We start from the raw sequence: 14,797 nt of genomic DNA, 5'->3' as shown, positions 1-14,797 counted from the left end.
AACCCACTAAGGGCCCATTTCCGCAACAATATTTCCTGGGAAAGTCACATTTCCAACCTGGCCTCCAAAGCCAGTCGCAGACTGGGAATCCTCCTTCGTGCAAAGTCCTTCCTCGGCCCACCTGAGCTCCTGACCACATACAAACTTTTGTTCACAGCCTGATGGAGTACTGCTCTCCCCCCTGGGCTGGTGCTCCTGTTGCTCACCTTTCTCGGCTTCACGCTGTGGAAACCGAGGCATTTCGGATCATTGGCATCTCCGGTGATGAGGCCGAGTATTTGGGCTTCTCACTCTTTCACCACAGGCAGGTCTGTGGTCTTTCTGTCTTCGACTATCTCCTCTCTGGTCTTGCCCCCCCGCTATGTCTGCAATATGTCCCATCCCCCCCACCCCATATTTCCGCTGGGCGCTCAAGATCCACCAGCAACCCCCTTCTGGTAAAACAGGAATCACGAATCACTGCTCACCTTCACTCTTTCATTCCTCTTTTTTCCTGCCTTTGAAATAAACTCCCACACTGTCTTCAATCCCATTCTTCCCCCCCCCCCCCCAGGCCTTCAAAACAGCTGTTCACCACCACCTCTTATCTTCCCCCATCCAAAACCGCAATATTTTCTTCCCCCCGTTAATCCATCCCACACCCACCTCCTTCAACTTCCCTGCTTTCCTTCCTGAAAGTCCCTAGTAATGTCCATCTTGTGTACCCCATGTTCCCCCGCCCCATCCCTCTCCCATCCACAGATCTCCTGATGTCTCTGTTCCCCACTGTTTCGTCCTTCCCTCTCCCGTCCCTCTTGTCTCCTGCACCCCCCCCCACCCCCTTTGCTGTGTGTTGTGTGTTCGCTCTCATTCGAGCCTCAACAATGATAACAAACAAACAAAAAAATTATTTGGAAATACTAATCCAGTGAATTGGATACATTGGCAAACAAATAAAATTTGCTACACAGGGTTAATCACCTTGCCTCCTTTTTAACCAGACACGGTTGCATAATATTTGCCATTTGCGGGTAGATGTCTCAAACATCCACTATATTTAGCCTTTATATGTAAATACCTGAAAAACACCGACCATATTTAGCCTTAATGTCTAAATACCTCAAACATCGATCGTATTTCGTTTTTGTGGGTAAATACCTCAGAAACACCGACCATATTTATCCTCACGTGTCACGGGGTAAATACCTCAGAAACACCGACCATATTTATCCTCACGTGTCACGGGGTAAATACTTCAGAAACACCGACCATATTTATCCTCACGTGTAACGGTGTAAATACTTCAGAAACATCGACCATATTTATCCTCACGTGTGATGGTGTAAATACCTCAGAAACATCGACCATATTTATTATCCTCACGTGTAATGGTCGGTGTAAATACCTCAGAAACATCGACCATATATATATATATACTCACGTGTAACAGTGTAAATACCTCAGAAACAACGACCATATCTATCCTCACGTGTCATGGTGTAAATACCTCAGAAACATCGACCATATTTATCCTCACGTGTAACGGTGTAAATACCTCAGAAACATCGACCATATTTATCCTCACGTGTGACGGTGTAAATACCTCAGAAACACCGACCATATTTATCCTCATGTGTAACGGTGTAAATACCTCAGGAATATCAACCATATTTATCCTCACGTGTCATGGTGCAAATACCTCAGAAACATCGACCATATTTATCCTCACGTGTGACGGTATAAATACCTCAGAAACACCGACCATATTTATCCTCATGTGTAACGGTGTAAATACCTCAGGAACATCAACCATATTTATCCTCACGTGTCATGGTGTAAATACCTCAGAAACACCGACCATATTTATCCTCATGTGTGACGGTGTAAATACCTCAGAAACATCTACCATATTTATCCTCACGTGTAACGGTGTAAATACTTCAGAAACATCGACCATATTTATCCTCATGTGTAACGGTGTAAATACTTCAGAAACATCGACCATATTTATCCTCACGTGTAACGGTGTAAATACTTCAGAAACATCTACCATATTTATCCTCACGTGTAACGGTGTAAATACTTCAGAAACATCGACCATATCTATCCTCACGTGTGACGGTGTAAATACCTCAGAAACACCGACCATATTTATCCTCATGTGTGACGGTGTAAATACCTCAGAAACACCGACCATATTTATCCTCACGTGTAACGGTGTAAATACTTCAGAAACATCGACCATATCTATCCTCACGTGTGACGGTGTAAATACCTCAGAGACACCGACCATATTTATTCTTACGTGTGACGGTGTAAATACCTCAGAAACATCGACCATATTTATCCTCACGTGTAACGGTGTAAATACCTCAGAAACATCGACCATATTTATCCTCACGTGTAACGGTGTAAATACCTCAGAAACATCGACCATATTTATCCTCACGTGTAACGGTGTAAATACCTCAGAAACATCGACCATATTTATCCTCACGTGTAACGGTGTAAATACCTCAGAAACACCGACCATATATATCCTCACGTGTCATGGTGTAAATACCTCAGAAACACCGACCATATATATCCTCACGTGTCATGGTGTAAATACCTCAGAAACATCGACGATATTTATCCTCACGTGTAACGGTGTAAATACCTCAGAAATATCAACCATATTTAGACTTTATCGCTTTACACGTAAATGCCACAGAAACGGCAGCGTTTTGACATGTTCTCCAAAAAAAATTCTTCATTTTAATTACATGTTCAGCTTGTTCATGAGAGAAACCTAAAAACAAAATTACTTACAAAAACGCGCTTCCACAATCCACTTCATGTGAACTTCACTTATTGACGCTCATTGTAAGCTGCGAACAATTAAAGCAAAATTGCCTGTCCCAGGATGTGTTTACTACAAAACAAGCACATAATACTGTTCAATAAATAAACACAATAATAGCAATAAAACCGATAATAAAATCGTTACCAGAGAGCCTGACGTTTTTACACCCGTGAGGTCACTTCTTCTCCTGATGACGTTCGTGCCATGACGTCATCAGAAATTCTTCTTCTTCCTCAGAAAAAAAAAATCCAGCATGAGGCGGAAATTAAATGCTGTGTGGAGAGTTCCAGATCCAGGTGGACCTGAAATCATACTACTGTTGCAGATTCGCGCCCGCCGGCGTGCGAGCGGCCACGTAACTCGAATCGCGGCACGTCGCCCACCGGACGGACAATCCCGTCGTGACCCTCTCGGACTAACACCGGGAACTAGTCACGGGTGAGCTTTTCGGCCTCACCACGATCGTGCCAATCGGCCCCCCGCGTGGGATAGGGTTGTTCGCCAAATTCGACCTACCTAAGTACCCACACGGAGGGTAGACCGGGCGATCGCACCTCGCCGCAGGTCGACTTCGGACACGGGCCACTTTAAGCGACCCGTTCCATACTATCGGGATAACCGAGCGGTGTTATCGTCAACCTCGACGGTTCCGATTAATTATCAGGCGTATTTAGCCCACGACCAACCCTTTACGTGAAGTAAGATGGAGATTCAATTAAAGAAAAGACGAAGTGAAACGGGAGAAACAGTTCAACATAAAGCACATTTATTCCGCGGCAAACGGAAAGCACACATATACAATTACCACAATTATGCACCAAAAGCAAATGTAATAAAAGATGAAACAACAATTACGCACCAAAAGCAATTGCAACAAAAGAAACACAATGCAGATCTACTACCGACTACGCGAGCACACGGCAACACTTACACAGTTTTACTTCACAGACGGCGCCGACAACACATATACTCCAAAGCAAAAGAAAAAAGGGGCCACCCTCAACGATAAGGGGGCAGACGGGCCTGGGGCCGAGACCGCGTCGAGCCTACCCGTCTGGTGATGAGCCGCAAAATGGCGGCGGCGCCCCGACTCCGCGGGCCTCGCTGGCACTGCCTGGAATGGGGTGGGAACGGGGCCCCCTTCTCACACTATCTCAGCGCGGGGGGAAACAGGGGGGGTTGTTGATGCTCGGGGGGAAAAAGAGGATATCTGGCTGGCTTGGGTCCCGCGACGAGCGACTCCACTGCGACCTCGACCACATTCCCGGCCTCCCCTCTCCGCAGCTCCCCGACTCTGACACGAGCGCAGACCTCCACAAAGCTCCTTGGCTTCTCCAGACTCTCTGGACCCCGACAGACACTCTCTCGACTGATTTCGCTGCCGCCGCCACAACTCTCCAACTCTCCCCTCGATTCGCCCCTCGCTCGGCGCTTTATAGTGCGACAGGAGAAACCATATGCAGATTTTTGGATCAGGATCGGCTCGGGGGCAGAGCCACGCTCGCCCATTGGACAGAGGAAAAGTGGGCGTGAATCATTCCTGATCCTCGAATCTGCATATATCGATTATACTCCGACGCGCCTGGAGGCGGGGCCAAATCGCCCCACGCTCGCTGATAGGACGGAACAGAAGTGGGCGTGAATCATTCTTGATCCGATTTCTCGGAAAGGCCGCTTTTTGCACCCGCTGCTCGGTGCGCGCCCTGTACGAGTCCAGGATCGGTGCCCACAAGCGGCGCGGGAATGGCGGTGATGCGATGGTTGCGAGAGCGAGATGTGACGGTAAAGGTCGTGGCTGTTGGCGTTGTTGTTGTTGTTGTTATGAAGCGGCATTGCGGTTGGTGGTTGTTGTGTGATGGCTGTTGAGACGTGGTTGGCTCAAAATAAAGATAGAACAGAAAAACGGCTATCTTGAAGGGTCGCAGCCCGAATGAATCACATTTATTCCCTCTAAACAACGGGTTTGGGCTAACTACACATATACTTACAGAGATATCTCACCTATGGGACCTGAATGGTGGTTTGCGAATTTCCTCAACCACAACACTACCCCCTCCCCTTTTTACAGACTCGTCCCGAGTCGTCAAATTTTCGTGTGCCATCATGTGTAGTTCTCCCCAAGTACATTTTACCTACGGATCCCTGAGTGCGACATTCATGGTATTCGTGTCCCCAAAATAAATAACCTGAGGGCTGAGTAACTACCTAAACAAACCCACTCACACGGACGACTTAAATAAAATTGCCGGCGCTAAGACAGACATGCCGGGGGCGCACTCATATGTACAGTACATCTTACCTTAACTTACAAATTTTACACTAAACCATGGCCCAGGATCAATAGACTCTGCAAAAAGAAAGCAGTTAGCAGGGAGCCAGGCTGCTCGCATGCAGTCTCTGACTCAAACAATGCAGGTGATAGGGAACGTGGCCGGCTGCTCACATGCAGTCCGAGGCCTCCCCTTTTGAAAACAAACCCAGTGAACCACAACGGTGCATGGGCTGCACAAACGCAGTCTCCGTGCCAGCTCAAGTGGCACACGCAATGAGCTCAACGGATGGATGGATGGATGAATGGATGAATGGATGCACGCAAACACGGTGCACGGGCCGCCACTGCAGGCCCGTGTTGTAGCTGCCAACAGGGCAGTTCTTGCAGCTTGCAAACTGTTGCCTTGCGGATCCTGGCGCACATGGAAATGAACAGGGGGGGCAAAGCAAAAATTGAACGGGCCTGGTGAACAGGGGCAGTGGGCATGGCATGGCAAAGGTGAGCAGGCAACCACAGCCTGCAGAACAAGGCCGCTGCAGGCAAACACAGCCGGCAGATGAACTGGCCGGCACAGGCCTTGCAGAAAACAGCTGCAGACGATCCGGCCGGTACAGGCCTTGCAGCACAGCAGCTGCAGCCGATCCAGCCGGCACAGGCCTTGCAGCAAAACAACAGCTGCCGATGAAGCTGGCCAGCCTTCGCCGTTCAGTGGAGGTTGGTGGAGGGAGTGCGGTGGTGCTGGCCACTCGGAAGGCGGGCTCGGACCTACTCTACGGTCTCCCTCCCAACCTATCGCCTTTGCCTGTCACTGTCTATACCCACTCCCTTAATTTGTCAAACCCCAATTTAGCCCCAACTTATTTTTTTATTTTTACTTCCCCACTATAAATCGTCCCCTAACCCCCTGTACTGTCCTTGTTCGGCTAACCTATCCTGTCACCTAGCCTACTCCCAACCCCTACGTTCCCTTCCCGGAGGGGAACAAGGGAGAGCTAGCGTCCTGTGTCGAGGCCCAATTCAAGCCTCAGGATGCCCTCCCCAGACTTCAGCGATCTATAACCAAAGTGGGTCCAGCGGCCCACAATGAGAGCGAGGGGATGGATGGTGCGGAGGGGTACACTTCCTAATCTACCCTATCCATTAACTGTTAAACTACCCCGGGGCTTCCAACAAGCGCCTCTCGCTTAAACTATTGGTTCTAACAACCCAGATTCCCGTCGCCTGTGTTGGTGTCCTCACAATTTCGGGCCTCGCCCCCCAATTTTCTCTCCGTGCCCTCACACGGTCTCATGGCTGGGACGCGTGGCTCGCCTTGGCAGGCACGACCCTCTGCCGAATCTCCAGCTATGGCACCCCCGGGCACTACACTGCCTCCGAGCCCACCAGCTCCCTAACACCGGGGAGTGCCCCCCATGGCACCTCCCCTGAAATGCACACGTGGCAGGCTGGCTTCCCGGGCCCCTTTCCGAGGGTCACCCGTGCCCACAACACTGCCCACGCGGCTAATGGCGCCCCGGGCCCCCGCACCAAGCAGACGCACCCGTGCCCACTACGCATTCCCGCCCCCCCATGGGCCCTTGGCCTACTACGGCCGACTAGCCTGGTGCCCGGGGTACCCACTCAACGATACTCACCTTTCGCAGCCACGCTCCCAGCCCGTCAACAGGGCTCCTGCACCCCTCCAAACGGGTTTCGAGCCTACACTCCCACCAACAACAAAACAACCTCCATTTTTGTTAATTTGACTAACCCAGCTAACTCACTCTACACTGACCCCGGGGTCCCTTGGGCGGGAGTCACTCCTCCCCCCAATCACTCATCGCACCATGCAGTCCCCATTCGCTCCATACACACAGACCCGCTGGCCTCACTCACTCACCAAGCACATGCTTCCACTTCACTCACCAACAACTCTTCAACACACTCACCACTGAACTCTGCCATCCTTCTAATTACATCCCCTAACTAACTCGTGCTCCCACGTCGTCCCTTAAACTACAGCACGTTCCTTTTAACACTACGTAGCTAAACTACGTCAACTCTACACATCCAAAGGCTGTCACTGTCTCCAAATCTTTAAAATAACTTTTATTTCCCCACCTAAAGCTCATCTAAATCACTCTAACTAATCCATTCCACGGGCCCCATGAGGACTTACCCCTGCCCCATGGAGCCGGTCTAGCTAAGCTAACCCTTCCCTCTAACTAGTTTCCATCCTGTGCCCTGATCAAGGAGATCATCCACCCCTTGCCCGGAAAATCCTGTTCACCCGAAAGCGAGGCTTGCTTTTTTTTTTTTTCAAATTTTGCGCAGCACCAGCGTGGCAACTCGCAGCTCGCGCACTTTGCACCTGACCGTGACGTCATGCAGCTGCACGTGTACCTCGTCCCTCCTTGGACGGTACCATCCGGCAGGGATACCCCTCCTGCCGGATTCCAACCCCACGTGCAGCCATGACGTCACCGTGTGCATAAAAAAACACAAGCCCCACGTCTCGAGGGGTTCCCCACGCGAACACATGTGCTTTGCCCGTTGGAGCTTAACACACACGATCGCGTGGAGAACCCGTCCGGTCCAAATCCGAAATCCTGCCTAAACTTTGTCCGTCGCGGGATCGGCAACATTCACCACGCTCGTTTCCGGACCGGGACTTCACTCTCGTAAGCGAGCACGTGGGGGCCTCGTGCGTTGCACAGCACGGACCTCGCGCTCGCTGCTGGGTGAACCCGGCGCGGTCCCCGAAACAGCTACAGCCGCAACTCGGCTTTTGTCCCTCACATGTCGCCGTCGTAGTCTCCGTCGCCATTCAACACACGCACTCCCGCGTGTTAAGATGCTAACACACCTCACCATTAAACTCACACCAGGAGATGCGGCTGCATGTTCACACATGCCGACCGACATCTCCCTTACACACAGCGACCTTGCACACGCTGTCTCTCTCACACTCGGCCGCTCACTCACGCATGCCATTACCCTTGCACACGTGGCTCCACTCACTCGCGGCCTTTCACTCACTCGTGCCATTTCCCTCACACAAACCATACTACTCACACACGCGGGGGCACTCGCTCGCGGTGCCTCATCCACACACGGCGTGCTGGGAAGCACGCCCTTTTGCACACTTACCACCACACCACTCACACACGGGGTCGCTTCCACACACGGGGTCTTTGTCACCCACCCGGTCGCTCTCACACACGCCCTTGCACCCGCGCTATGCGTGCGTTGCAGCACGCATTTCGCCACACTCGTGAACGCACACCTCGACACCACACACACCGGGACAACCACACTGGGGATTCGTGTCCCCACAAGGGTCTCCGGGGCCTCTATACCCCCCAAGCTCTCCGTGCACCTGTCCACAGCACTCCTCCCCCCGAACTCGCAAAGCACGACCGAACCCACCTGGTCGTGACTCGCCTCAAGGGGGCATACTCCCTCCCCTCGTTCCTGGAGAAGGCCATCCAACTGCTCGCACCGGGTCTCTACCCAGTCCGCGAGCTCACCCCCATTGTCCTCCACTACCTCCGTGTGTGTGTGTGTGTGCGTCTCTATCCCCGTCTTCATCGTGTAGTCTTCCCTCTATCGTTCCCATCTCCCGTGTCTCTGCCAACTCAGTCACCTCTTCACCCTTTACCTCCCTTGTCTCAACTATTATTTCCGTCTCTTCCCTTGTTATCTCCCTCGTGCACGTCTCCGTCACCCCAATTAGTTTTTCCCTCTCGGTCACCGTCACTCTTCTCGCCCAACACGTCCCCCGAATTATTTTTTCCTTACCCGCCTCCACCGCGGGCCCGACAGCCGTTTCACCCCCTCCCAGCTCGTTCGCTCCCACACGTGGAGTCGCCATTTTAAACTCCCTGGTTACGGCACCCCCTCCCAGCTCGTTCGCTCCCACACGTGGAGTCGCCATTTTAAACTCCCTGGTAACGGCCTTCATGCCCGCCTGCAGGCTTCGGCCCATGTTCTGCGTCTCACCCCGAAGCTCTTTCATTTCTTCCTTCATTCCTTGCGCATTTGTTTCCATATTAGTTTTCATTCCGTTCATTTGCTTGTTCATGCCTTTTATTTCGTGTTTCATTTCATTTGTGTTTGTATCCATTTTCGTTTTCATTTCGTGCATTTGCTTGTTCATGCCATTTATTTCGTTTTTCATTTCATTTGTGTTTGTATCCATCCTCGCTGTCATTGCCGCCAGCATGGCGCATAGCTGGGCCATGTCGGGTGCGCTTGGGTGAGCCGATTCGGCAAGGATCGGGGGGTTTTGGTGGAGAGGGGGAGGGGAGGTGTCATACACCGCGGCCGCCGCCGCACCTATTTCGGGCTCTGGGTTCAGTTGGGGGAGTTCGTGTTCCTGCACAACCAACATTTCCTGCACGGGGTTTTCATCCTGGACCATGGATTCTACACATTCCAAATCCATTTCTAATACCCCCGGCTCCCGCTCGCCTTGAGACGCCATCTTATTTCTCGTAAAGGGTTAATTTAAATCGCTCGTAATTTGGAGGGAATCGGGGGTCGCTCCTCTCACCCCTGGACCGATTCCCGTGAATTTAGCTGGAGATAGGAGAGCCCGTTTTCCCGCTCTCCGACACCAGTGCCGCGAGGAGGGGGATGGGTTTGTGTCCCACTCCTGACAACAGTGTTGCGGATTCGCGCCCGCTAGCGTGCGAGCGGCCACGTAACTCGAATCGCGGCACGTCGCCCACCGGACGGACAATCCCGTCGTGACCCTCTCGGACTAACGCCGGGAACTAGTCACGGGTGGGCCTTTCGGCCTCACCACGATCGTGCCAATCGGCCGCCCGCGTGGGATAGGGTTGTTCGCCAAATTCGACCTACCTAAGTACCCACACGGAGGGTAGACCGGGCCATCGCACCTCGCCGCAGGTCGACTTCGGACACGGGCCACTTGAAGCGACCCGTTCCGTACTATCGGGATAACCGAGCGGTGTTATCGTCAACCTCGACGGTTCCGATTAATTATCGGGCGTATTTAGCCCACGACCAACCCTTTACGTGAAGTAAGATGGAGATTCAATTAGAGAAAAGACGAAGCGAAACGGGAGAAACAGTTCAACATAAAGCACATTTATTCCACGGCAAACGGAAAGCACACATATACAATTACCACAATTATGCACCAAAAGCAAATGTAATAAAAGAAGAAACAACAATTACACACCAAAAGCAATTGCAACAAAAGAAACACAATGCAGATCTACTACCGACTACGCGAGCACACGGCAACACTTACACAGTTTTACTTCACAGACGGCGCCGACAACACATATACTCCAAAGCAAAAGAAAAAAGGGGCCACCCTCAACGATAAGGGGGCAGACGGGCCTGGGGCCGAGACCGCGTCGAGCCTACCCGTCTGGTGATGAGCCGCAAAATGGCGGCGGCGCCCCAACTCCGCGGGCCTCGCTGGCACTGCCTGGAATGGGGTGGGAACGGGGCCCCCTTCTCACACTATCTCAGCGCGGGGGGGGGAACAGGGGGGGTTGTTGATGCTCGGGGGGAAAAAGAGGATATCTGGCTGGCTTTGGTCCTGCGACGAGCGACTCCACTGCGACCTCGACCGCGTTCCCGGCCTCCCCTCTCTGCAGCTCCCCGACTCTGACACGAGTGCAGACCTCCACAAAGCTCCTTGGCTTCTCCAGACTCTCCGGACCCCGACAGACACTCTCTCGACTGATTTCGCCGCCACCGCCGCCACAACTCTCCAACTCTCCCCTCGATTCGCCCCGCGCTCGGCGCTTTATAGTGCGACAGGAGAAACCATATGCAGATTTTTGGATCAGGATCGGCTCGGGGGCGGAGCCACGCTCGCCCATTGGACAGAGGAAAAGTGGGCGTGAATCATTCCTGATCCTCGAATCTGCATATATCGATTATACTCCGACGCGCCTGGAGGCGGGGCCAAATCGCCCCAAGCTTGCTGATAGGACGGAACAGAAGTGGGCGTGAATCATTCTTGATCCGATTTCTCGGAAAGGCCGCTTTTTGCACCCGCTGCTCGGTGCGCGCCCTGTACGAGTCCAGGATCGGTGCCCACAAGCGGCGCGGGAATGGCGGTGATGCGATGGTTGCGAGAGCGAGATGTGACGGTAAAGGTCGTGGCTGTTGGCGTTGTTGTTGTTGTGAAGCGGCGTTGCGGTTGGTGGTTGTTGTGTGATGGCTGTTGAGACGTGGTTGGCTCAAAATAAAGATAGAACAGAAAAACGGCTATCTTGAAGGGTCGCAGCCCGAATGAATCACATTTATTCCCTCTAAACAACGGGTTTGGGCTAACTACACATATACTTACAGAGATATCTCACCTATGGGACCTGAATGCTGGTTTGCGAATTTCCTCAACCACAACACTACGTTGGCAGATTTCGAGGGGTCCTGTGGGTCTGCCCAGTCCTATTTTATATATATATATATATATATATATATATATATATATATATATATATATATATATATATATATATAGTATATATAGTATATATAGGCTATATGATCGAGGCTTATAGAAGAGCTCGAGATGAATGGAAGGGAACAAAACGGCAAGGGGAAAACATTAGCAGCAGAAGAGAAGTGAGTCAGATTAAAAGGAGCAGGATATGGCCACAGGGGTTGAATAAGTTGAACTGGAATGGCACAAGGTAGAGTGTACACGTCTGAGTCCAACAGGTGAACAAGTTACGTTTTGTATCCCACTGATAGGCCGATCTGGATCCGGAACTGAACCACAATCTAATCGACTTGTTCTTGTCACTGAACCAACTCGTCCACCAAATTTCATCCGAATCCGTCCACAAGATTTTGAGATTAAGTGCTCACAGACAGACAAACAGACAGGGGTGAAAACAACCTCCATCCACCGGTAATGAAGCAAAGCAAGAAGAGAAAGGGAAACATAGGGATGAACCAGAAAAGAAACAGACCATCCAACAGCTAACAAACCAAAAGAGGTGAGGGAGAGGGGGGAAATCATAATAATAATAACCTCGTGTGGTGTTTTTACAGCCTTGCGTATTGATATGCAGTGTGGAATAAAGTAGTTCCTGGCCCGCCATTTCCCGTGATTGTCATGGTTTCGTCGAGCTCCACTTAATCCTTTTGCATACGAAATATCTCGAAAAGGGAGTGTTTGTGAATGGAGTCTTTTTTGGGGGGAGGAAGGGGGGGTAACTGTAGCTGTTGTTTATACAAGTTGTGTTGTAACTTCCTGTAGCGTTTGGGCGCCATATTCACATTCTTGCACTTCTGCTTTCTTCCCGACATACTGTGTTGCCCTCGGCGAATGAAAGAACTGATCGGCTCCATTTTCGATGTTTTCTCTTTGATACCCGACCCTGGGATGAAGGTAAGCTAAATCTCAATTTATTGTTGAATCTCTTGAAGTAACTTGAGGCAAATTATTGTTTTGTTTGGATTCAAAACTTATCATAGTAGGTTTTGTGTAAAGCATATATAGCAAGTTCGTTATGCCACCATAAGTAACAACATGTACTGAATGGCTGTATTTTACCTTTTCAGTTTTTACGTGAATTACACGATTTTGAAACCAAGACGAGTCTTGTGACCTTTGAGGATTATAGGCATAAAGTGTGACAAGTCTGAAGACGACGAGGGTTCATGAGCGGTATTTGACGATGTAGATTGTTTCAGAGGTCAAGGATGAGACAATGTGATAATTTTTGAGGCAAACCGTAGGTGCGGGCCCATACGTGGGTGCCCGTAGGTGCGGGCCCGTACGTGCGTGCCCGTACGTGCAAAAAAAAGATGATTTGTGACGTTATAGGACCGTGACCTGTCATTGGTTTAGTCAATAAATGGCCATAACTTGGGAACCACTTGTCCCGTAGGTGCGTGCCCGTACGTGCGAGTAGTCTAAGAACGATATCAAACCTTGAAAAGGCACATACTCAGGTCCCCAGTGTCAATTGTGACATCATATCAAACGAAGAAGAAGAATTGTGACGTCAATCGTGCAAAAAGAAAAAAAGAAGAAGAATTGTGCCGTCAATCGTGATGTCATAGCACCGTGTCCTGTCATTGGTTGGCAAATAAGTGGCCGTAACTTGGGAACCGCTTGTCCAATTAATATCAAACCTTGAAAAGGCACATCCACAGGTCCCCAGCAATATTCCTGGAAAGTTTAAATTGGATTGGACCAGTGGTCGTTGAGAAACGGCGGTCGCAGACACACACAGACAGACAGACAGACAGACAGACAGACACACACACACAGAGATTGCTGGAATTATAGATAGAATGATCAACATGATGTGGTACAGGTGACATTTATTAGCTGCAAAATATCGAAAACCCGGTTTCGTTCAACAACTTTCAAAATTTGACCTTTGCATAACCTTTAAAGGTCACAAAACAATGTTGTGGACATTAAAATAAGGAAACAGGATACGTGCTATAGCTTATTGGAGTTAGTTCGTCGAAGAAGGTCGAAAACCCGGTTCGATTCCCACAACTTTGAAAATTTGACCTTTGTGGCCTTTAAAGGTCAAAGGTCAAGGATGATGACCTTTGATGCAAAACTTCTTCTGGAACATCCCAGGAACAATATAACGTCATATAGGCGATATGGCATTTCGCACTCCTCGGATTATCCATACTTTGATGAAATCGGCGTAAAAACAAACTTGAAGGGGGCGCCACGGGCAAGGTGTTCGAGATAGAGCAAAACGGTTTCAAGACTTTAGGTGGGGAATGACCTCAAGATTATACATAAAAAATATTGTCATCCGAGCTCTCAAAGTTTGGGCGGTCATATTATTTTTATGTCAAAATTTGCAATTTTCTAAGTTTTTGACCTTGTGACCTTGACCTTGGGACGAAAATGAAAAATCGGACAACAACAAGTTTTATATAATTCATTTTGCAATTCAAATACCGAAGAACCCATTCCATTCAGTCAATTCCCTCGGAGAAGATAGATTTTTAATCCGACTACCCCCTAAAAATGGCTATTTTTTGGGCGTGGCTCCGCCCACAATGGGTGCAGCACACCCTTATCCAGGAAAACACAACTAGACATTAATATCGAACACATAACCAAGTTTCATCAAAATCGGATCAAAGTCCACGGAGTTATGCTCTGGACAGACAGTCAGACAGACAGACAGACAGACACACAAACATAACGAATATAGTGGTCACTCTGGCTGGCGCTCGTGAACCAATAAACACGACATTGAAAGAGATATAACGAGCATGGACAGCGGATGAACAGGTGTGTTGAAACCTTGGAGGGAAGGATGGGACTGAAGAAACTGGGGAAGTTGGTTCCACAGGTGAGAGAAAAGAGGAACAAATGAGTGGAGGTGAGCAGTGAGCCTGGATTTGGAGGGACAAATTCAAAAGAGGGCAGAGGGTGCAAGACCAAAAATGAGGCGGTGTAATACAAAAAGACCACTGACCTGTCTGCGATGTGAAAGCAACAGGCTTCGACGCTCAGCAAAGTCATGGGAGATTGCAGCGATTTTGAGGGCCTTGCGTTCCATGATATCAAGAATGGCAAGATGGAAGGCAAGGCCCAAAGGGGAGAGCAGTTCCCTGCATTATGCTGTGAATGAAGGTTGTCAAAAGTCTAGATTGGCCAGAGAAGGACTTCCTATAACGGAGGATGCCCAGTAGGCGGCTTTGGAGGCCAACTTTGAAATGTGGTTTGCCCAAGAAAT

General features: G+C 50.0%; 1 protein-coding gene across 5 annotated transcripts in view; it reads right to left on the bottom strand.

Moving 5' to 3' along the window:
- The window catches only part of LOC147030020 (GLIPR1-like protein 1), a 31,582-nt gene extending 22,082 nt beyond the window's left edge, over positions 1–9,500 (bottom strand). For 2 of the 5 annotated variants that reach the window (XM_085873681.1, XM_085873682.1), the window contains exon 1: positions 9,078–9,500. In XM_085873681.1, the coding sequence (XP_085729807.1) occupies positions 9,078–9,498 (421 nt within the window). In that variant the 5' untranslated portion in view covers positions 9,499–9,500. The other 3 variants (XM_085873683.1, XM_085873684.1, XM_085873685.1) reach the window with 3 other exon arrangements.
- Positions 9,501–14,797: the final 5,297 nt, after the last annotated feature.

Source organism: Eptatretus burgeri, chromosome 3 (genome assembly GCF_056783735.1).
Source record: "Eptatretus burgeri isolate ZD-2024b chromosome 3, Ebu_testis_v1, whole genome shotgun sequence".
Lineage (NCBI taxonomy): Eukaryota > Metazoa > Chordata > Myxini > Myxiniformes > Myxinidae > Eptatretus > Eptatretus burgeri.
This window is presented reverse-complemented; position numbering and strand designations above follow the sequence as displayed.